This window comes from Protopterus annectens, chromosome 3.part0 (genome assembly GCF_019279795.1).
Source record: "Protopterus annectens isolate FY-2018-M chromosome 3.part0, PAN1.0, whole genome shotgun sequence".
Lineage (NCBI taxonomy): Eukaryota > Metazoa > Chordata > Ceratodontiformes > Protopteridae > Protopterus > Protopterus annectens.
The window spans coordinates 1,649,021,311-1,649,045,010 of NC_056731.1; the positions used below are offsets into that span (position 1 = coordinate 1,649,021,311).

At 40.5% G+C, this 23,700-nt stretch overlaps 1 protein-coding gene across 3 annotated transcripts in view; it reads left to right on the top strand.

Moving 5' to 3' along the window:
- Positions 1 to 23,700, top strand: part of RIMS2 (regulating synaptic membrane exocytosis 2) — a 6,281,053-nt gene that overhangs the window by 3,451,233 nt on the left and 2,806,120 nt on the right. For all 3 annotated transcript variants that reach the window (XM_044065683.1, XM_044065685.1, XM_044065684.1), the window contains one exon: positions 19,314 to 19,470. In XM_044065683.1, coding sequence (XP_043921618.1) covers positions 19,314 to 19,470 — 157 coding nt within the window. The remainder of the gene's footprint in view (positions 1 to 19,313; positions 19,471 to 23,700) is intronic.

Below are 23,700 nucleotides of genomic sequence, written 5' to 3' on the forward strand. Positions count from 1 at the left end.
CAATAGTTTTATTTAAATATTTGAACTTGTATAAAACTTTGAACTTGTGAAAACTGCAAAACTAAAATACAATTTTCTTTTATAAAAATGTAATTAACTGCTTCAGCCTTCTACAGCCATTAAATAAATCAGCTGGATTTAAACAGAGAAAATCAGCCAATAGGTAGATATACAGACTGAGCACTTATTTGCAAATACAGTCAGTTCTTTCAAAGCAGAGAAGTGTAGCAATTAATTGAATTCAAATAACTGTAGTAATATGGATTTAGCTAACACTAGGAATACATTCAATATAATTTCTACAAAGATCGTCATTATGAAACAATATTTTCTATGGAAAATATTTAAATGATCTACTCCAGAACTATACATACAAAATATTACCTTTGAAACACTTACATTTAGGCTCAGGTGCTCATTGCCCTTGAAGAATAAATTGCCTATGTTACATTAAAAAAATGATACGCTAGTAATATTGCAATAGGGAATGGATGGCAAACTGATAGCAGGTTCATAGTTACTAGGTATCTCCGCCAACGAGGACATTCTCAGGACTGCAGCATCCACCCCCTTTAAAAGTACAACACATTACTATATCAGCAATCCATTTACATACTGTGGGAGTGGAAACCACAGCCTTCTGGATCAAAAGCAAGTATACCACCTGTTGTGCTGCTAACAACACAAACAGACTTGGCATAAGCAGCACTAAACTTCTCGTCCGCTGAAGAACTATGCAGCACAAGAAATCTGGAAAAAGCCAAAATTTATTGGTGGTGGTGGGGGGGGGGGGCAATGGCCCAAAACCAGGGACACATTTTAAACATTGCTTGTATAATCTTAGAAAGTTGCCAGAATACAATGTTTTGTGTAATCATGCGTTTCTTGAAAGACAGGAAAACTGAAACTTAGATGGCTATCATTATTTAGAGAATTCATTTCTCACTGGTTTGCCAGAAAAACACAGATTTTAAGAGGAAAAGACCAAAAGTATGAGCCAAACATTCCAGACATTCTATGAAACTTTGGACAGTTGAGAACTGTGGACTTAACTCCTTGAATCACAAGTGGTGGTATGGGTAGAGAATTTAGACTCTTGCTTCTTGTACCTAAGGTACAGGATATGGGTCTGAGTACCCTAACCAGTTATACCTAACTATCTGGGGCATTTTACACACACACACACACACACACACACACACACACACACACACACACACACACACACATGCACACACAGACACACACACACACACACACACACACACACACACACACACATGCACACACACACCTTCCCTTGTATGGCAGCACATACACTTCCCTTCCCTTGTACGACAGCACACATACGTCCCTTCCCTTGTATGACAGCACACACACACACGTCCCTTCTCTTGTACGACAGCACACACACACATCCCTTCCCTTGTATGACAATACATCAATGAAATGAGAATGCACACTTGTAAGACAGTAAATCAATGCAGTGAGATTGCACACACACACACACACACACACACACACACACACACACACACACACACACACACACACACACACACACACATTAAGACAGTTAATCAGCAGCAGTCCCTTCCCTTGTAAGACAGTAAATCAGTGCAATGAGAATGTTTCTGGTCCCACACACTTCAAAAATGCAGTGAGTGAGACAGTACTGAAAATCAATGCACACACATCTGAGTACAGACACTTAGAAAATGCAGCGAGTGAGACAGCATGTAATAGTACACTTGAGAAGATCATTGCACACACATCTCAGTACAAGAACATCTACTTACCTGTGTTAAGCAGCGGTCCCAAACCTAGCCAAATCAGTGTCTCTAACAGCACATAAGATTGGTACAGTCCCAAAACTAGTGAGCAATACAACTTCGAAATGCAGACTGGCACCCTAGCGCTTAATCTTTTCTTTTACCTTACCTGGAGGAGCCGGTGAGCAAAAAAAAAACTTTAAAAAAGACAGGGAAATTCAAAAATTAAAGGGGCCACTCAGGAATTCGTAGCACCCCAAAATTTTGCCCTCAAAACTGGCATTTACCGAGGAATTCTGTATGGTTGAGAGGTATGCATTATGGTTAGATGTAAGATTCCACTTTTGAGTTCTAAGTGATTGATTGTTTTTTTAATCAAAATTTTTAGGTAGTCCTTCTATTCAATTTTTCTCTTCCTGCTAGACCCTTTTTTCTTAATTTTTTTCCCTGTTAGCATTCGCTGGCGTTAGGAATTAGTGTCCTTCTTGTCCTAAATCTTTTTCTCTTCTGCTTCTGTAGTTTCTGTCAAATACTTTTGTTGATATATATTTCTTTACCTTTTTAGGTAGCTGTAACATAACATAGCTGGTATTTATTTCCATATCTTTTGTATATTGTTAGGTTGTATAGCTTACAATGCTATTAGCCTTACTCCACTATGTCTGAGAAACCGACAGGGTTCAAGAAATGCACTTCTTGTGGGCATAAGATCCCCAATTCAGATGTCCACAAAAAGTGCTTTTATTGTTTAGGACCTGACCACCTCAATACAGCCTGTTTGGTATGCTCTACCTTCAATTCCAGAGCATTAGCCGACAGGTGCAATAAATTAATACTTAGAGTTCTTTTTGCCTGCTACTTCTGGGCTCAAACTCCCCCCCAAACCAGCAAAATCTGTTTCTTTACACACCAAAAAGAGGTCTCCACTGAAATGTCCTTGAGCCTAGTCAAAAATCTCAGTTTCAGCCGTTTCGGATCCTAAACCTAGGAGTCTTTTTTCAGATCCTAAATGTAATTTGGATCTTACAATTTCGGCTCCGATAGTGATTTCTCCACTTCCTTTTACCCCATCATCAGATGCCAAGACCTCAGATCCAACTTCAAGCTCTGCCCGCAGGAGCTGTACACAGGAGTATACCATTAAGCTGGTATCTCCTTCTTTACCAGTCCAAATTTTCCAGACTCTGAAGAAACACTCCAGACCCACATCCACAATGCCTTCCAGGTCTTCTAGGAGTTTGTCAGAGGCGGATGTTGCTAGGATGATATGGAAATTTCTCAGGGCTCAGATCCAGATGGGGGTCCTACCAGCTCTGTCCCTTCTTGAATCTGTGAGTACACCTGCTAAGTTCATTCTTTCTCCTTCTCCAATCCAATCAGTGGTTTCATAGTGCTAGGCTGTGAGATTCCCAAGTGTTCGGCACTGGATCCAAGGAAAGTACCTTCCCCATCTCCGATGCTGTCCCTGACAGGTTCTGCTCCGATATCCTCGGATCAGAGCTGATCCCAGATCTGAGAGGTCAGCGATGGGTCTGAGGGATTGGGATCGGCAACGTTTTTTGTCAGAACCATCTCTTCCTCTCAGATCTGAGTCTCCCCTTGAGGCTGTGATCTGGGAGGGTGGCCCCGACCTACCTTCATCGGAGGCTTTGGCTCTGAGGAAGGGGGTAGAGGTTTCCTCTGGTCCATTAGCCTTCAAGGTAGTGGAAAGGGCTTTCTCTCTTCACAGGGAACTGTCTTCTCTTGTCTTGGATCCTACCCATCTTCCATCTTTGATTCTGCTCTGAGGCTATTAGACCTATCCCACAAGGACAGCCATTTCCAGGAAGTCTCCAGACAGTTTCTCTAGAGGAATTTCCCTCCTCTTCTCATACCTGTCCCGAACATCTCATGTAGGAGCTTCCTTGGAAGAGGATTTGTAAGAGGAGACACATAGACGCGCCAATGGAGTCTGTCACAGAAGACACTGATTTTGATGCGGGAGAGGGATTCCCCCAGATTGCCACCTGATGATATCTCCTTTGGATATATCATTGAGATCCTTAAACAGAAGGGTGGCTCGTCTTCCCAATCTCCCTCTCTTGAAAAATTAGTGTTTCTGAAGGCTTTCAGTTCTGGCCATCTATGTCTTGGGTGACCCCCCCCCCCCCGGCAGATGAACTGATTGACTTGGTTTCCCGCTGGACTTGGAAGAAACCAGACACTGTCAAGCCTATTCCCAAGTGCCTGGCCAAATTTCTGGCCCCTCCTGTTGATAGACTCCATTGGAGCAAGAGTGTCCCGGTTGATGCTATGGTGGTGGTGGCAGCCACCAAGGAGCTAGCTGAACAGAGATCTTCTGTCCATCAGCCAATCAAGGTGTCCAGAGAGATGGACAGATTTGGAAAACAAGTGTTCACCTCAGCTACTTTCACCCTGAGGTCTATAAACTACTTGGCACATTTCACTTGGCTACAGAGAGATTTGACTTAGGAGTTATCAGATACTCTGTCGGAGTCCTTGTCCACTTAGAATTTCAAAAGACTTCTTAACTGGCCACTTTTCTGTCCATTTCATATGCATCGTTGAGGATGATCTCCCATGCAGAGGAAGGTACCTGTCGAGCAGTTGGTTCAGGTATAGCCATGTGGAGACATGCCTGGATGTGGCTATGCGATTTTGCAGAACTCTTCAAGATGTCCTTTGTCAGTGCCCCCTTTGGCACTGCATTGTTCAGGCCGTCAGTTAAGGACATACTTACCAACAGCAAACAAGGGGGAAAGACTCTGTCTGCCGTAGGAATCAAGTTTTCTACCCCTCAACTGACCTTCTCTAGAAACCAACGAGGCAGTAAGATGTGGTTCTGAAAATTGCAGGGACCTTTCCAGGATTCGCATGAGGATAATTCCTCCAGGGGTAGAGGAGGAAATTTTAGCGGTAGATGTCACCCTAGAGGCAGAGGGGGCCCGCAAAACCAGGGATTTAGAGATTCCTTTACCAATAAGCCCTATCAGCATTCCTGAAGTGTTGCCCAACTGTCCAATTCTGGAGGCAGTCAGCAGTCATTTCTCTTTACACCTAGACACCTGCACAGATATCATAAAAGATTCATGGGTGCTGAGATTCATATCCAGAGGTTACTACATACCATTTTCCCTTCCTCCTTCTACTACTCAAAAGAAGAAACTTCCTGATGTTCCACCCAGTCAGAAGGACACAGCACAAGAAATACAAAAACTGCTACAGAAAAGAGTCATCCAAGATGTCCCACCTGATCAGATAGGATATGGGACTTACTCATGCTTCTTTTTAGTGCAAAAGAAAACAGGTAACCTAAGACCCATTTTGGATCTAAGCAAGCTGAACCAGTATGTCAAGAAGATGAAGTTCCGCATGGGCACAGTTCAGTCCATCCTGACTCTTCTGCGCAAGGATGTTTGGATGTGCTCTGTAGATCTGCAGGATTCATACTATCACATAAAAATAGACAGGTGATCGAGGAGACATCTATGCTTTCGGCTGGGAGCCAGTCATTACCAGTTCAAAGCACTGACTTTTGGAGTCACTGCTGTCCCCAGGGTGTTTACCAAATGCATGGCAGTCATGGCAGCTCACTTGAGACTCAAGGGATTCCAGGTGTTTCCATATCTTAATGACTGGTTCCTCACTGTCCCATCCAAGTATCAACTTTTACAAGCCAGGGACTAGTTGCTCCAGGTTTCCAACACTGTAGGCATCTCAATAAACCATGCCAAGTCAAGCCTAGTCCTGGTACAGACTCTGGAATTCATAAGGACTGCCTTGAATACAACTCAGGTGGCTTCCGTACCTCTCCATCGCATTACATCTTTGAGACATCAGGTTCTGTCTTTACTATCTCACCTGTCTCCTCCAGCAAGATTAGTACTACAAGCTCTGGTGTCAGTGTCAGCTGCCATACTTCTAGTCCCTCTAGCATGATACTTTATGCAGATCCTTCAATGGATCTTGGCAGTACAGTGGTCCATACTGTATCAGCCCCTATCATTTCCATAAGACTTACTCCAGTCTGCAGACATTATATTCATTAGTGGATTCAGTCCAAGGATGTGTTTCTGGGCAGACCATTCACCCTTCCTCCCCCAGTTGCCACAGTGACCATGAACTCTTCCAAGATGGGGTGGGGGGTGCGGGGCATTTCTTGGGAAGGATGGTCCAAGGCACGTGGCCCCTGTGGAGACAATGTTGCATATCAATGTCCTAAAGATGAGAGCAGTCCTTCTAGCATTGCAAGCATTTCAAGACGTTCTCCCTGGAGGGACTATTGCAGTTCAAATAGACATGTCAGTAGACTGCTACATCATCAAGAAAGGGGGAACCCAATCTTATCCATTGTGCAGAGAGGCCATGAGGGGTTGGGACTGGGTGGTCACTTCATACCACTTTCTAATTGCAACTCATATTCCAGGGAAAACCATCACACTAACAGACAAGCTCAGCAGATTCATTCTCATGCCTCTTGAGTAGTCTCTCAATCAGTCAGTAGCAAATATGATCTTCAGCCACTGGGGCCAGCCTTGCTGTGAGCTATTTGCCTCACCCCCTCAACAATAAGTGCAGCACGTACTTCGCTCTGATCCTCCCTCCAGGAGGGAGTCACCAGGAGATGCTCTGATTCATTATTGGCCCCTGGGTCTTCTTTATGCCTACCCTCCTCTTCCTCTGATTCCAAAGTTCTTACAGAAAGTAAGCAGGCTGAAGAGCTCAGTCATTCTCATTGTCCCCTTCTGGCCTCAGCAGGTATGGTTTCCCTTCCTATCCCATCCACGGATACTGGAACCCACTCAGGATCTCCTGTCTCACACATCGAGAATTCATCACCCCAATCTCCATGCCCTCAAGCTAACCACATGGTTCTCTGCTTCCAGTAATAGTTGGACTGTCCAGGCTTTCTTCCCCAATTCACGATAATTTATTTATTTATTTATTTCCAGTTTGGTTACCAGGGAAGTCCACTGGGCCAACATGACCCGTTTTCAGTGGAGGTCCGGGGAGAAAAGCTCCAAGAAAGCATTGTACAAAATCTGTTACAATAAAATACAGGAGTATACAAGATAAAATTGTAAAAAGAGTTAAAAAATAAGAATATTCACAAGCATAGTTAGCAGAATTCCTAGAGAGAGACGTTACGGGTTATACAGTTTCCTTTAAGCAATGGTACTGAAGTGGTGAGTGTGGAAGTCAGTTACATATATAAAGAGAGGAATTCTGGATATGCTTGCTTAACATGCACGTTTTTGAAGTAGAAAACTATTCACAATATTTACATTATTTACAAAGTTGAGTCATGTGAGCATAGTTGTAGTAATTGTTAGAAGGTTAGAGGGAGTAAAGTTAAGGAGTTATAGGAGTTATAGGGAGCTTGTGAAGGGTAATAGGTATAAGACTATGGGAGATTGTAGAGAGTTAAAGTATGAAAAGAAGGGACCCCTAGGGTATAGACTTAGAAAGGAGATTAAGTAGGGTGGAAGCAGGTACATTTCCATTTAGTGGACAGGTGTTTGAAAAGCTGGGTTTTGAAGTTGTCAAAGTTAGGAGTGGTTCTTAGTGAGGTGGGGAGGGCATTCCATTTTTTGCCTAGAGCATATGAGAGGAGAAGCTGGCCAGCAGGATGCTTAGGTTTGTGGATAGCAATTAGATTCTGGTGCTCTGATCTGAGAGTTCTATTAGGAATATAAGGGGGAAGGATATTAGCTAGAGCAGGGCATTTTGTAGGATGAAATACACGTCTATGTGCTGTGGATAGTTGCAGGTAGTCAAGGTGGTTTGAAAGTTCGAGCCAATGTAACGATTTAAGGGTGAGGCAGTGGTGTGTAGAATTTTTTGAATTTGTGGCAAATTTAGAGATTTTATTGTAGCCGTTTTCTAGTTTGGAGGTTGTAGAGGCGGACAGGTTGGTTAGGAGAGGAGCTCCGTATAATAAGGAAGGGAGAAGATATGTAGTGGCTAGAGTATGTCTAGTGGAGTGAGAGAGAAAGCGATTGCTCCTATACAACATACCTAGCTTTTGGTTGTTTTTTTTTTAATATTTTGTTGTATATGTGTGTCAAACTTGAGGTGTTCGTCCACAGTTATGCCTAGGAGTTTTGCAGAAGGCACCACTTCTATGGGTGAGTTAGTTTGGCTAAGAAATTTGAAATCATTTTTGTTGAATGAAAAGGTCTTAGAGGGGGGGAATAGTAGGATTTTAGATTTATTTGCATTGAGAGAGAGGTGGTTATGGTGCATCCAGTTTTCTGCTGTGGAGAATGCAGCTTGGGTTTTTTGTCAGCAGTTTGGAGAGGTTAGTAGCAGAGCAGATTAAGGTAGAATCGTCTGCATATTGAATAATTTTTGTGTCAGGAATAGCAGTGTGAAAGTTATTGATGAAAATGTTGAAAAGCATGGGCCCAAGGATGGATCCCTGAGGAACTCCAGCTGGGGTAGGTAAGAAGGAAGAGGTGGAGTTCTTCCATTTGACTGCCTGAGATCTGTCAGATAGATAGCTGGAGAACCAGGATAATATTTTTGGTGAGAGGTGAAGGTTTGAGAGATGGCAGGGTAAGTTCTTGTGGGAAATGGTGTCAAATGCCTCAGACAGATCTAGTAGTACTGTAGAAACTAGGTGACCTGAGTTTCGGGATTGATTGACAGTGTCAAGGAAGGAGAGAAGTGCGGTAATGGTGCTGTGGGCAGGGCGGAAGCCATGCTGAGTGGGTGTGAGGAGACTGTTTTGGGTCAGGAATGGCATAAGTTGGTGGTGGATGCACTTTTCAAGGATTTTGGAGAGTGGAGAGAGCAGGGCAATAGGGCGGAAATTAGAGACACTGGTATTTTTGCCACCTTTGTGTAGAGGTATGATATAAGCTGTGCGCCAAAGTTTAGGGACATAGGATTCATTTATGGATCTATTTATGATGATGCTAATTGGGAGAGCAATACCTTCAGCAGCATAATTTAGGTAGCAGGGGGGAATATTGTCAAGAGCGTTAGTACATGTTTAATTTTGGATAGGAGTCTTTTTATGAAGTTAGTGGAGATGGGTTTGAGCTCAAATAGTAGAGGAGGGTTGTTAGATATAAGTGTGATGGGCAGTTGGGTTATTGTTAGGAAAGGATTTGGTAAGGGCAGAGATGGATTCGGTGAAAAATGAATTGAATTCAGAGCCTAGTTCCAGATTGGATTTACTTGGGTCTGGACAGGGATTATTCTTTGAGCCTGGATGGAGGAGCAATTTTATTGAGTTCCAGAATTGCTTTGGGTTTTTATTGTTATTGGACTGGAGTGTGATATAGTAGGATTTTTTGTCCTTGGTTATTAGCTGTGTTGCAAGGTTACGAAGCTGTTTATATTGAAGCAGGGTAATGGGCAGTGTATTATTTTGGTAGAGCTTCCAAAGTTTGTCACTTTGGTGCATGACCTGTTTTGTTTGTTTGGATAGCCATGGAGCTATGTTAGTTTTTATTCTTTTATATCTTAGAGGAGCTAGGGAGTTTAGGGTGTCAAGGAAGATAGAGTTGAAGTAGTTCATTTGTTTGAATATGTTTGAGAAAGTTGTAGGATTAAAGTTAGTGAGGTTATGAGTGTGAATGTATTGATGCTGGAATGGGGAAGAGTTAGTGGAGCGATGGATGAAGGCTGGGAGGTGGTCACTAATGGTATCAGGAATTGTGCCAGAGTTGGTTATTTTATTAGGATTTGAGACTAGGATCCAATCTAAAATGGTTCCAGGGGGATTTGTTGTATTTTGTCAAGTGATAGTGTGGATTAATTGAGTAAAGTTGTAGAGACTGATGGATAGGGATGGTGAGTGGCTGATGATTTTATTCCAGTCAATATTAATGTCACCTAAGATATAAGTTTCATAGTTAATATTGGTGGATGCCCATAGGAGGACTTCTTCAAGAGTTGAGCAATTGTTACCAGGTGAGATATAGAGGGCAATGAAGCATATATTTTTGTGCTTGTTTAGCTTTAGTAGTCCAGCAGTTAGTTCAGTGTTTTGGAATTGTGGGATTGGAATTTGGAGGGGAATTAAGCTGAGGAGGTTAGAGTAGACTAAGGCAGTGCCGCCACCTTTTTTAATTAGTCAGTTGTTTCTGAGAATATTAGATCCTGGGGGAAGGATCTCTGAGTCAGAGATGAAGGGTTTAAGCCATGTTTCGGATATAGCTAGGATGTGAGGTTGGTTGTGGCTTAGCCAAGTGTGGAATTGGTGGGTTTTGTTACTAAGACTCTGTGCATTGATGGTGAAGATCTTTAGGTTGTTAATATGGGAGGGAGAAATTGAGGGGTTGATGTTGTTACAGTGTGTAGGACCAGGGTTGGGATGGATATCTCCGGCAATGATTATGTTGTTATAGGCAAAATCCTTTAGCCATTTGGGTTTGTTGTGTATGTGTTTAGAGAGAGTTGAGATTAGGTTAGGTGAACATATGTTAACTTTGCAGGGGAGGAGGAAGGTTTTAGGGTGGAAAAGGTGCATTGGGTTATGTTGAATGAGGAAGGGGGAGATAGAGTGGAAATGAGGGTAATAGTGGGGATGAGGTGGGATTAGTGTGGAGGTTACTTTTGTAGGTATTATTGGGCAAGTAGAGGAGGAATATGAGCTAGTATAGAATAAGGGAATTAGGAAAAGAGAAAAGAGGCAAGGGACATGGAGGGTGTGGTGTTTTATGGAGACCATGTTGAAGAGGAGAGAGAGATATGTGTGGATTTGTAGGGGAGATAAGGCTGTGGAAGAAAGAGGGTTTTATAAGGAAAAGGCGGTAAAGTAGGAGTTAAGTGAGAGAGGAGGAGGGAGTGGGAGATGGGTGGAGTATAAGTGAAAGAGTATTGGTGTGGAGGCAATTGGTGGGAGGTATTGTGAGGTGGATAGGTATTGACTAGTGGGGATAAGAGGGAGGGGCAAGAGAAGTATAAAGGGGGTGTGTGGGAATTGGGGGTAGGGGAGTGGTAGGAGCAGGGTGAATGGAGCGGGAAGAGCTGGAGAGAAGGTGGCTGGCAGAAATCAATCAGCCAGCTATGGGATAAAAGAAAGACTGTGAAATACTGAACCAGCATAGGTAGGTCTGGGCTGGAGAGTGTGAGGGGAGAAAGGCAATAGAGCAAAGCACAGGGTAGAGCAGGCCAGAGGGGTAAGTAAGTAGCGAGTAGAATAGGAAAGAGGGTAGACGTATAGGAAAATGGAGGAACAGTGCCACCTAGTGGTACAAAACGTATGTGTCATAGAGCTTAGAGGGTAAGAGAGTAAAGGGGTAAGCTGAAAAAGAGCTCAGTAGGCTGCTTGGCTAGTGCAGGAAAAGTTAGTGCACTGTGGTAGTGAGCACAGGTAGTAATTAAGTTAACAGATGACAATACATACACTTTATATATCTTGAGAGGGGCTATCTGTTTGACGCTCTTTGAGGGGTTCTAGCAGAGTCTTGCTGTAGAATCTCTTATAGGGGAAGGTTTCATTGGATGTAGTGAAGGGGTGGAATGTAGCTCGTACAGCTGTAGAGAGAAGAGCAGAATAATACAACCATTAGTAAGCCAGGGGAGAGAGAAAACAAACAGGCACAGAAGGCTACAGAAAGAGATAAATACAGTAGGCTAGAGGAGAAAGAGAATGAGGCTAGAATAAAGGAAGGAAGAGGGAGTGTAGAGAGAGCAGAAAGAGACAGTGGAGAAAATAGTAGAACATCAAGTGTAGAGAGCTGATAATACAGCAAACAGGGTAAACCCAAACCTTTGTAGCAGTTGTTAAATGAAAGCAGTTGTTACTTTACGGCAGATAATCAAGTAGCTATTACTGTTCACATCAAACAGGGTAAACCAAAACCTTTGTAGCAGTTATTAAATGAAAATCTATCTTGGCCTCTCAGAAATCTTCAACCAAGAACGTCCTACAGAAGTAAATGAAAAAGCTTTTTCTATTTGGACCTCTGATAAAAATAACGACCTCTTTTCAGCACCAACTTTGGCCATTCTTTTTTTTCTAACAACTCTTTTTAACGAAGGAGCTAGTTTTTCAAAAATTGAACTTCATTTGGCAGCAATTTCAAATTTCCATTTTGGATACAAATCTTTTTCTCTGCATTCATCCAGATTTTGTAGGGCCTTCATTAATGGCATTTTTCTCCTCAGACCCTCAATGAAGGATCCTTCTCCTCCTTAGGACCTTACTGTGGTCCTTCAGGGTTTAACTCAAAATCCCTTCAAACCAGCAAACAAATGTGATCTGAAGTACCTTTCTTAGAAGACGATCTTAGTAGCTATTATTTCAGCAAAAAGAATTTCTGAGCTCCAGGTCCTATCAGTGGAGTCTACTTCTATTATTTTCCATAAAGACAGGAGATCTCTGCACACTAAACCTTTTATTCTTCCTAAGGTGGCATCTGAAAATAACATCAACCAATAAGTACTGTTACAATTTTTTCCCCATATTTTATGAATAAGGGGGAACACATGCTTTATCTCCTTGATGTGCACAGACAACTACATTTTTATATTCACAGAACAAAACAGTTCAGGAAGTCTGACCAACCCTTTGTATTCTTCTCCCCAAATCACTTGGGTCAGGCAGTATCTAAAGTTACTCTACACAAGTGGATTACTGATTGCATTTCATTGGTTTGTTATCAGAAAGGACTAAATTTGCCACAGCCTCCTCAGACTCATTCTACTCGGTCCATGGCTGCTTCATCTGCCTTTTGTTCAAGAACTTCCTTTGATGACATTTGTGCTGCAGCTACTTGGTGAAAGACTCATACCTTTATTACATATTCCAAATTGGACATAATTTCTAGAAATAGAGCTTCTTTTGGTTTGACAGTGCTCTGGAAGGTCCTTCCATGAGGCCCTCCCGATGGTTACATAGCTGGGGACTCTGTCCCATTGGTGAGGAAGAATGAAAAGGACAACATCAGATTTATTAATTATGTACTCACCATAACTTGGCATCTGTGTTGTCCATTTTCTTTCTTCTGCACCTTCCCTCCCATCCTTGTCACTCTTGGAAGTACCTGTTAGACTGTATTGGAAATATTCTTTTCCTGATTTGAGCCGTGTCTTTCTTCTGTCTATGTCTATCTCTACTATAAAATGGAGATTAGGCAGCAAACTCACTCTGTTGTGTTGGGGATGGAAAAGAGCATTATAGGTAGAGGGAAGAGCTCGAGAGCTGGATCTAAACTGTCAAATGCAGCTGAGTTGGATTCAAGGATCGGATCCAAATCCATTGGTGAGGAAGAATGAAAATGGACAACACAGATGCCAAGTTATTGTGAGTACATAACTAATAATATCAATAGAGCAGATAACATTCAAGTTAATGGGTGTAGAAGAGGTAATAAATCTTTTGTTATCACTTAGTAGTCAAACAGTTTTGGAGATTGTGTTTAAAAATTGGAAATTAATAAATTCTAACATTGATGTACCCAATAAATTGGGTCAAAAACCTCAAATAATCTATAAGAGAAGTAAAAGTTTTAAAAACAAACTTGAAAATTTAGGTGAGAAAAAATAATCCAGTATGATAAAAAAATGTCAAAATGCAGTTGTAAGCAGTGTCAATACATATGTGAAGGACCATCATTTAATATAGGAGAAAAAGGCATAATACTATTCCAAGAAAATTTAATTGTGGTATACAATGTGTATATAATGGAATATGCTAAACATGTTCCCCATTTTATATCAGGAAAGCAGAACCAAAGCTAAAACAGAGTGAACATATTTATGAAATTAATAAGAACTGTTATACTATAAGCATATGAGTCAGAATTTAAATCCTTATTTTTTGTTTAGTATTGTTGAGAAAGTTGAGTGGAATCCAAGAGGTGGTCCATGAAACATTATTCTTGAGCAGAGAGAGTTGTCGTGGCAGATACAGTTGAATGCTGCAACACCACCTGGTCAATGATATAGTAACAGTTAATAGTATGCTAAAGTTGAGACCATTTTATATGTAATCACTTGGTAATGTAAATAGTTTTTTTATTTTTAAAAGTGAATAATACATTTATGCTGAGCTGTTTAGTCTTATGTGATTAAGTGGAGGATGTATTTACATTTTTTATAGGTGTAATTTTTATCTGATGAAGTCAGAAAACTTTGGGACAAAAGAGCATATCATAATAAAATTTTTATAGCTGGGTACACGGTTGTGTTTATTATTTGTATTATTCTTTTGGAAATGGCCAAAGGTCATTACCACAAGGTTATTCACAAACTGGATCTACTCAAACATGAATGGGGGAGTTTGATACACCCTTAGCCAATCAACTTCAACTGACTGCCTTTATAATAGGGTCTTAATTGCCTTTAGGCCTTTGTTTCCTGACAATGTGCAGCAGGTACTAATGGAGGCAAAAAAGCTTGCTATTAGAAAGTCATATACTAGTATATGGAAAAGGTTTTCTAGGTGGTGTCAACAACACAACCAGCACCCATTCAAGGCTACTTGTTTTCTGGTTTTACAATACCTGTGTGAGTTACTATCCTATGGCCTTTCTTACTCCTCCATCAACGTTCATTTATTGGCTATTTCAGCCTGTCTGCCCATGGCTCCTCCTCTTTCAATGCAGTCTCATGTCAAAATGTTTTTGAAAGGGGTTTTACATAAGAGGCCTCCAACAAAACTGGTGGCCCCTCCTTGGGATCTTAATCTTGTGTTAGAGAAGCTAACACTTGCTCCATTTGAACCACCTAACCTGGCTGACTTGAGGTTCTTAACATAGAGGACAGTTTTACTAATTGTTCTGACCTCTGCAAGAAGGGCATCTGAGTTGCAAGCTCTTATGGTAAGTCAAACCTTATCTTATTTTCCACAGAGACAGGGTTTCTTTGAGAACTAATCCTTTTGTGCCTAAAGTGGTATCAGAGTTTACTTTAAGCTAAACTATCCATCTCTCCGTTTCTTTTTTTGAACATAAATATGAGGGATGTCCACAGACAACTTGGGTACTATCTTGACAGAACTAAATCTTTCAGATCTTTGGATCAGTTGTTCATCTCTTGTGAAGGTAAGAAGGAACAACCTGTGTCAAAATAGAATATTTCCAAATGGTTGTCTAAGGCTATTAACTTTTGTTGTACTCGTCGCAACAAAACTGTTCCAGGAAGGGTTCAATGCCCAGTTTTCCAGCACCTTGGCTCCATCTATGGCTTTGTAGAAAGGGATAGATTCTAGAAGTATTCTAGAAGCTGAAACATGATCATCTGTACATAATTTTAGAAAGCACTATAAGCTTGAGTCCTTCTCTTTGTTTAGACCAGGCTTTGTTAGGACCATTCTGTAGGGGCTTCTGGACTCTTCTTCTTCCACCTTCCAAAGGTGGTAAGGTAGCTTAATCTACCCATATAGCTAAGTCTACCACAGCAGTGATTAATATGATGAACATAGCAGCATTGTATAAGTAAACTTACCAAAGCAGTAGATGTTAGAATGATATCTGCTGCTCCCCCTTATTTTTAGTGTGCTGTTTATGCAAGGGTGTGGACATTTATTATAGGCTTTATAGGTGTTTACTATGCTAACAACCACATGAGCCTTTTTAAGCCTAGCTACGCGTCCTAAAACTCTGACAAGATCTGGTAGCCTTGATAAGGGTAAGCAGAGGCTTGGGAGATGAAACATTTCCAAGCAGGGGGCCTTGGAGATGAACCATTTACAAGCTGCCTATGTCCATTAGAGACATAGGTGCCAAGCTAGGCAATGAATTTCCTGTTCCTCATCCAATTTTCCAAGTTACATTTGAATTGGGTTAGGGAGGAACTCCTTTTCACGTGGATGGGGAATGTGTTCTAGAGAAGGGGTAGTCTCTGGGATACATACCTGTCTCTCCAGCAGGTCCTGTTTATATCTCAGGCAAGATTTAATTCTTTAAATTGGTAATCCTTGTGCTGTTTGTTATGCGGATATGCAGGATATCCATGCAAATGCTATCTGTAAATGCCTTGTATGCCAGGCATAGATCTGCCCTCAGCAGCCTGTAGGAGACAGAATGCAGAGATAGGGCCTTGAAGCAGTCTGCATAGGACATGTTACACCCTTCCTGTATTCTTTTAGTGAGGAACCTCTGTGGACTTTCAAACTTATGGATATGCCTGGTTAAGTACATACCAAAGGAGACACTGTACTCAATGATAGGTCTGATAAATGCCGAATGCAGTGAAACAATGACTTCTTTGGACCTAGATGTCATACCTTTGTTTATAAGTTGCACAACATAGAATGATTTCCTCAGATTGTCTATGTGTGTCCCCAAGTCCCTTACTACTGTGTCAGCTCTTAGGGGTGTGTTGTCAGTATGATAGTTACCAGGGGTGGATAACTTCCCGAAAGATACTATTATACAATTCTTGGCATTTAGTTTTAGTCTGTAACTGTGGCACCAGTTGTTTGTCTGTGTTGGCCTTTCCTGAAGAACATTTGTGCTGATGTGGGATTCAATGACCACTCCAAATTTGCAATCATCTGCAAATTTAATCAGTCAGAGGCCATTGACATTGGCCTTGACTTCTGAGAAGTAAATGCCAAAAAGGAGTGGTCCCAGGGCCTTTCTGTCTGGGACTTAGCATGTGACTGGCCTCTTTGTAGAGTTGGACTCCTCAGTTCTAACTTCTTGGGTCCTGTTTGTGAGCCAGCTGGCTATCCACCAGGTGACATATGTGTTTGTACTTAACCTCTTGAGTTTGTCAACAATGTCTGAGTGAGGTATTCCGTCAGATACATTGGACTGGTCAAGGTGGGCAGTGTAAACCATTTTGCCCTCATCCACTGCTTTGGTGACCTTCTCAAAGAAGTCCACCAGTTTGGAAAGGCATGATCTGCCCTTGATGAAACCAAACTGGGTTGGGTCGACTGTCTGTCATTATTGATCATTTCCATGATAATACTTCCCATGGCTTTGCATATGAGAGTAGTGAGACTTGTTTTTGCTATCTCTGGCATTGTCCTTTCAGGGCTTAAGATTCCCTGTCTCTTTTGGCATGAAAGCTCTAAAGGACTTGGTGCCCAAACCTGTCTTTTAAGTCAGTTTGGCTCAAGCCGACAGTTGGACAAGTGGAAGGTGCTCTGAAGCTTTGGATGCTGTCTAACTGTTATATCCTGCAGGTATAGCTCATGTAGCTAAGGGTACTGAAGCAGTGTTCATTTCAACATCTGCTGTTATGGTAAGTTTACTTACATAACTGTACTTTCTCTGTTCCACAATTTGATTCAAAAGTAATCTAACTAAAAAGCACTTGGCAGCTACCAGCAATAAAATCAATAAAAACACATAACATAAAAATCATTAAAACGAAGAAGAGAAGAAATTCCTTTCTACACCTAAAACCTTAGCTATACTTCCTATAAAGAAATTTTTATTAGTAAGAAAAGGAATGAATGTATGAAAATACGAAAGAGGAGAAAAATATATTCTGTAATTTAGATATGACAGTTGATAGTCAAGCTATACGTTCTATAATAAAAAATAATTGGACTATTTTAGAAGGGAATAAAGAGTTATATAAAGAGCTGTATTGGTTTTATTGCTGGTAGCCTCTTCTCTAACCACATTTCCAAACTTTGGAACTGTCTACCAAGCTCAGTAGTGACCACATCTACACAGTTTTAAAAAGCTTCTAAGAACCCACCTTACCAATGCCTGGCTCTGCTGTTGCTACACCCCTGCTTAAACCCCCAACCCCCCCATCCTCTTTCACTACTGCACTAGACTACTTCTAGTAACATTTAACTCACTCCCATTACTCCTTATAGATTATTATCTCAAACTATATCTATAGCAATTTGTAAGCATGTCTCTTTTCAAAGCTATGTGCACTGTATGTTCTTATTTTTAAACTTCCTGATGTGCTTCATTAATATTCATGTTTAAGATATGTTCATGCTTCATAAATATTCATGTTTAAGATTTGTTCGTGATACTATCCTATGTTTCTACTTCTGATGTACTATATTATTATTTAAAGCTTTTAATGTACCAAATTAATGTTTTGAAGTTATGTTCCTATATTATATGTATTGTTTGTTACTGGAGCTTTTCTCCCCAGGCCTCTACTGAAAAAAAACACATGACCAGCTGGACTTTCCCGGTAAACAAATGTAAAATAAATAAATAATATATATATAAAACTGTTGGAAAGGCCCATTGTTTTGTTTATAAAAATTGTATTAATATGAAATTTTTATTAGAGAAAGACAATACCAAAATTATACCCTCATTAAATGTAAGGGGATGTATAAATGTGGTGATTTTAATACTTGTCTTTACGTTTTAGAAGGAATGTACATCCATTTGGATAAACTACCTTACACCTTATTGGTACCTGGTAGGTTTTGTTGTAAAACTATGGGGGTTGTTTATATAAGTAAATGTTCAGGGTGCAGTGCTTTTTATGTAGGGATGACAACTAGAAAGTAACAAGAACGAATTAAGGAAAATCTCTATAGTATAAAAACAAAAGATAAGAAAAATGCCCTTTATAGGCACTCTGTTGAATGTGATCAGTACAAAAGGTTTTTGTTTTCTATTATAGAGCAGGTGTTAGTTGATTTCAGGGGTGGTGATTTTAAGAATGTATTATAACAGAGAGAAGCATTATGGCAATTAAAATTGGGGCCTGATAAATATTCTGGGTTAAATTACGTGATTACCATCAAATGTTTTCCTGAAACACAGAAAACCATATATATCAAAATAATAGCAATAATAAGGTGATAGGAAGTATGGCTAATATTTTTTGTGTAGAAAGGAATTCCCTCTTTTTTCTTTTTAATGATTATTATGTTAATTGTTTATGTGTTTTCACTGGTCAGTTTGAATATATATTGATTGTTACTTTTGTGGAAGTTGTTCTGATGAAGTCAGTTTGACGAAAGTGTGAAATAAAATTTTGGTGTGCTCAAGAAGTTCGTATGGTTCTTTGCTGGTAGCTGCTGAGTTTTTTTTTTTTTGGATTTGTCTGTTTTTAAACCACTGTCGAGTCCTGTGATTTTTTTGGTATTCTGTTTCAAGAGTAGTGTTTCAAAAGGACTGCATAAACTTTTATGAGTTTCATAGCATTAAGAGCACTGATACATGGGTATGAAGATTACAAACTAAGATGTGAATATAGCCACTGAACTACTAGAAATCATGCAAAAACAGAAGCTTCTGCGTTTATGTACTGGATATCAGCCACGCTGTGGCTTCCTTGATAAATAAATGTTGTGAAATAGAACCCAGAAATCCACTAGGCTGTTATTTAACACTAAGTAAAATTATTGTCTTATGTGTTTTGTTATTGTTTCTTCTTTATATAGTTCTGCTCACTTAAAATTAGTGAAAATAAACTCTGCATTATTTTCATAGTGCTGTAGCAGTGCTTTTGAAAAATAATGTACAACAAAGCAGAGGAATACTTGTCTTAAATTTGCATTTCTCTTGATAACTTTACCATTTTAATATTTTCTTGTAGAATCTAGCCAATCATTGTTTTGTTTCTGAACTTTTTCAGACTTTAAGGGAAAAATGTAATATATACCTGCTGAGTAAACATTTCTCATTGTTCCAGATTATCGGCATAATGGGAGAGATCTTCAAAGCTCAACATTATCAGTCCCAGAGCAGGTTATGTCTTCCAATCATTGTTCGCTGCCAGGTTCATCTCATCATGGAGACACTATTAGTAGGACAAGATCACGGTCTCCAAGTGTTCCTCCCCCACAGAGGTAGGCCGACTCTTGTGGTATTTGTATGTATTCGGAATGAGGAATATATGTTGTGCAGGTGAATGAGGACTTAATGTAACTTGTGTTTATAACATAGTGTAATAGGGTGGGCTCATGAGTGCACACACGTGTGTGTGATGGATGCATTAGATGGATAGAAAGATATAGATACTGACATACATGTTTCTATGCAAGTGTGTGCATATTTAAATGTTGACAAAACATAGGTCAATTTAGCACTTTAAAACCTGACACTACTTTGCCAGTTGAGGTGTTCTGATTTTCTGACCCATTAAACTCAAATTGTGTCCTACATGTAATGGACGTCTTTACTTATAGACACAGACTGTATATAACCTATTCTGAAGTCAGACAGATTTATGGAAGTGGAGAAGATATGTGTTAAAGTAAAGCTGACAATTGTGATTTTTGAGTGTTTTTTTAATGTTTAAATGTACTCCTGTGTAGATATTTACATGAGTAATGTATATCTATATATGAATGTGTGTGTATACAATACATGGTAATTTAATGACACACACACACACACATGTATATGTTCATCATTATGATCACTGCTGCAGAAGCCTTAGATGTATGAGTTATATCCTGCAAAAATATAACAACTGTCAGTTTCCAGTGCTTTCAGAGCACCTTCCATGTGCCCGGACCATTAGTCAGCTCTGAAAGGTAAGTCCTTCAAAAGATTGCTCCTCTTGCAAGCTTTCAGGGATCAGCGGTTGGGTAACTCTGTTCAGATGCCTCACAGACAAGTTCCCTTTGGGGGAAAAAAATTAAACTTTACTTCTTATGACAGAAGTCTTGCTTTTTTTCTGAAACATTTTAATTTTAAAATATTAAATTTAAATTTAAAAATTAATTTAAAATAGTGTTTTAATGATTGTTGCCTGACTTTCAAATGCTTTTATATGGGAGCGTCCCTTTTTTTACGTTTATGGTAAAAAGTTGTTAAAACTAATTTAATGCTGCTTATGTTCTTCCATTTCACTATTGCAGTATTCTTAACATGAGGGATCCCCTGTCGAGGGCAGCCAGACATCCATTCAGTATAACAAAGCCTTTAAGTTGTTATTAATGCACCGTATGTCACATGTATGCTCCCCACACAAAGCGCAGGGCATAAAGGTGATTTTCAGATGTATCATCCTCAGAACTTCTTTGCCACCAGTCCAAACACCATCTTTTGATTATTAGTCTGATTGTCTGAGTCATTTCTGGATCTTTCTCAATCTGCCCCTGTCAGTGGATCATGCTTTTCTGGGATGCAGGATCTAGACTGTTCCTATGCTAGCATCGCTGCCTCCTTCTCCCAAGGCTTTGACTCTGATTTCCTTTTTCGGTCCCTTCTTCCCCTGGCCTTGATTGTAGCCAGGGAATTTCTAAGGGCTCTGGGATTCATGGCATCCACCATCCCTCTGCTTCCATTCGCCAGGTTGCAAATGAGAAAGCTTCACTGGTATCTAAAGTCAATTTGGCTTCAGCATGCTCAACCTCTAGAGTTTCCAATTCCTCTTCTTCCATGTCTGAAGTCTGAATTTCAGTGGTGGATTCATCAACTGACTTTGAATCCAGGTCTTCCCTTTCAACCCCCACTTCCCTCTTAGGAGCTGTTCACAGACACTTCAGACGGGGTTTGGGGAGCTTCCTTTAGAAGCCTAAAGGTGCAAGGTCTTTTGTCTCCTCATCAGCCGAAGGAGCACATCAGTATCAATGAAATGCAAGCTCTTCTGTTGGCACTCACTGCTTTTCATCCTGGGTTTTCTCCAGGGCCCCTAAAGATCATTACAGACAACACCACAGTGATGTGGTACATCAACAAACAAAGGGGGGCAAAGTCCTATGTGCTTTGCAGATTGGCACTCCAGATTTGGGAGTTAGTGATTCAGTACCATGTCTCTTCAGGCAGTGCACATTTTTTTGAGTCAGAATTTTATGGCAGACTCCCTCAGCAGGTCCATTACACAATCTCATGAGTGGATGCTTCACAGGGATGTGTTGCTGAACATTATCCACCAGTGGGGTATTCCTCAAATAGACCTCTTTGCCTACCCTCTGAACAAACAGTTTCCTCAATTTTGTGCCAGGACTCTGTCCTCTGCCAGAAAGGTGGACTCTCTATCTTTTTCATGGCAGGGGATGTTTCTTTATGTCTTCCCTTCCCTTCCTCTCATTCCAAAAGTCCTGTGCAAAATAAAACAGAATGCTGCCATAATCTTGCTGGTGACTCCCTTTTGGCCCAGACAACATTGGTTCCCTCTTCGTCTGCACCTAGCTAAGTGTAATCATGACAAGTTATCTCACATAGTGAATCTTCTCACACAAGACAAGGGATCTCTCATCCATTCCCACCTCTCCATGCTTCAACTGACACTGTGGGTGATAGGATTTTGATTCCCTATAGGCATCTTTTCTCTGAGGACGTGCTTTGGGTTCTGCAGGAGGCCAGGAAACCCACTAGTAGGAACTCCTACTTGTCCAAATGGAAGAGGTTTTCTGTTTAGTGTCTTTCTCATAATCTGGACCGACTTACTGTGGATGTTCCTTTGGCTCTTTCTTAGTTGTGTGAATTGCTCAACGCTGGGTTGGCATATTATTCTGTTAAAGCCCACCTCTCAGCTATTTCTGCTTGTCTGCCTTTAACTCCTCCTTTGGCCTCTAAGTTCAAAGCCAAACAGTTTCTTAAAGGTGTCTTTCATATTAAACCTCCCAGGAAGCCTGTTCCTCTTTCCTGGGATCTTAATTTTGTTTTTAAGAAATTGACTCAGGCTTCTTTTGAGCCTGCAGCTTCATCTTCCATAGAGCATTGTTCTTGGAGGACTGTTCTTTTGTTAGCCCTTACTTCTGCCAGACAGGTATCTGAGCTTCAAGTCCTCATGGATGCTCCTCCTTTTTTAGTATTTCATAAGGACAGAGTGTCTCTTCATACCAACCCTTTTTTTATGACTAAGGTGATGAATGAGTTGTCTCATTAATTTGCCCACTTTTTTCCCTTCTCCTCATTCTGCTATTGAGAAGGTGTTGCACAGAACTAAAGATTTTAGAAAATCTGCTCAACTATTTGTTTCCTTTCATCCAAGATCATTAGGTTTGGCAGTTTTCAAGCAGACTATTTCCTCTTGGATTTCTAAAGCCATTTCTTTTTTGTTATTCTTATCATGGTAAGTGCCTTTCTTGTGTGGTAAAGTCTCACTGTACTAGAGCTGTGGCTTCTTCTGATGCTTTTTTCCAGGGTTTGGATATTAATGCTATCCTTGAGGCAGCTACCTGGTCTTCGGTAGATACCTTTACCAAGTATTAAAAGATGGATGTCATATCCAGAGCCAGAGATAGTTTTCTTAGAGCTATTCTTCATGGGTTCCTAGAAGGCTCTGTTGGCTCTTCCTTCTCTCTGTCTTCTTCCTGAGCTTTTGCACTATCCCTCATGTTAAAAATACTGCAACAGTGAAATGGAAGTACATAGTACAGTTGTGTAAAATCTTACCATAATAGTAGATGTCCTTCTCTTCACTGTTGTAGTATAATCTCCCTTCCTCCTCCCTCTGGTCTTTTGTGCCTCTGGATGTGTATATTACCATCTGGTATCCTGAGGCTGGGTTCATCCTTGGGCTCTCATTTCTGAGGATGATACGTCTGGATGTAACCTTTATGCCCATGCTTTCTGTGGGAATCATACGTGTGAGGTGGCTTATCAGTAACAACCTAAAGATTTGGTATACTGGCCAGACATCAGGCCACCCTTGACAAGGGATCCCTCATGTTAAGAATACTGCAACAGTAAAGAGAAGGACATCTACTGTTATGGTAAGATTTTTACACTGCTGTATTTTTTCTGAATAAAAGTTTAGTTATTTTACTTTTGTGGGTTGGATAAGTGTTTAAAGTGTTTTACTGTGTTTTTATGGTGAAAAGTTGCTTTTATTTTTTATTTTTTTTTACACAACTTGTTTTGCTGACTACTGTTTTCAGGCTTCCCTAGGAATCAGGTGTCTTTTCCGGGTTAACCATGGAGCAACTTACTGGTTCCTTGGTTCTTCCTTCTCTCAGCTACAAAAAGAAGAAAATTATTAAACAGCCTTTATCACCACATCAGAGACTGTGGTCTCTACATCTGACCCCAGCACTGCAGGACCTTTGCCATTAGGGCCAACACTCAAATATTTTGACTGATAATTTTGTCTTCATGCAATTGATCAAATACCTACCTGTGCT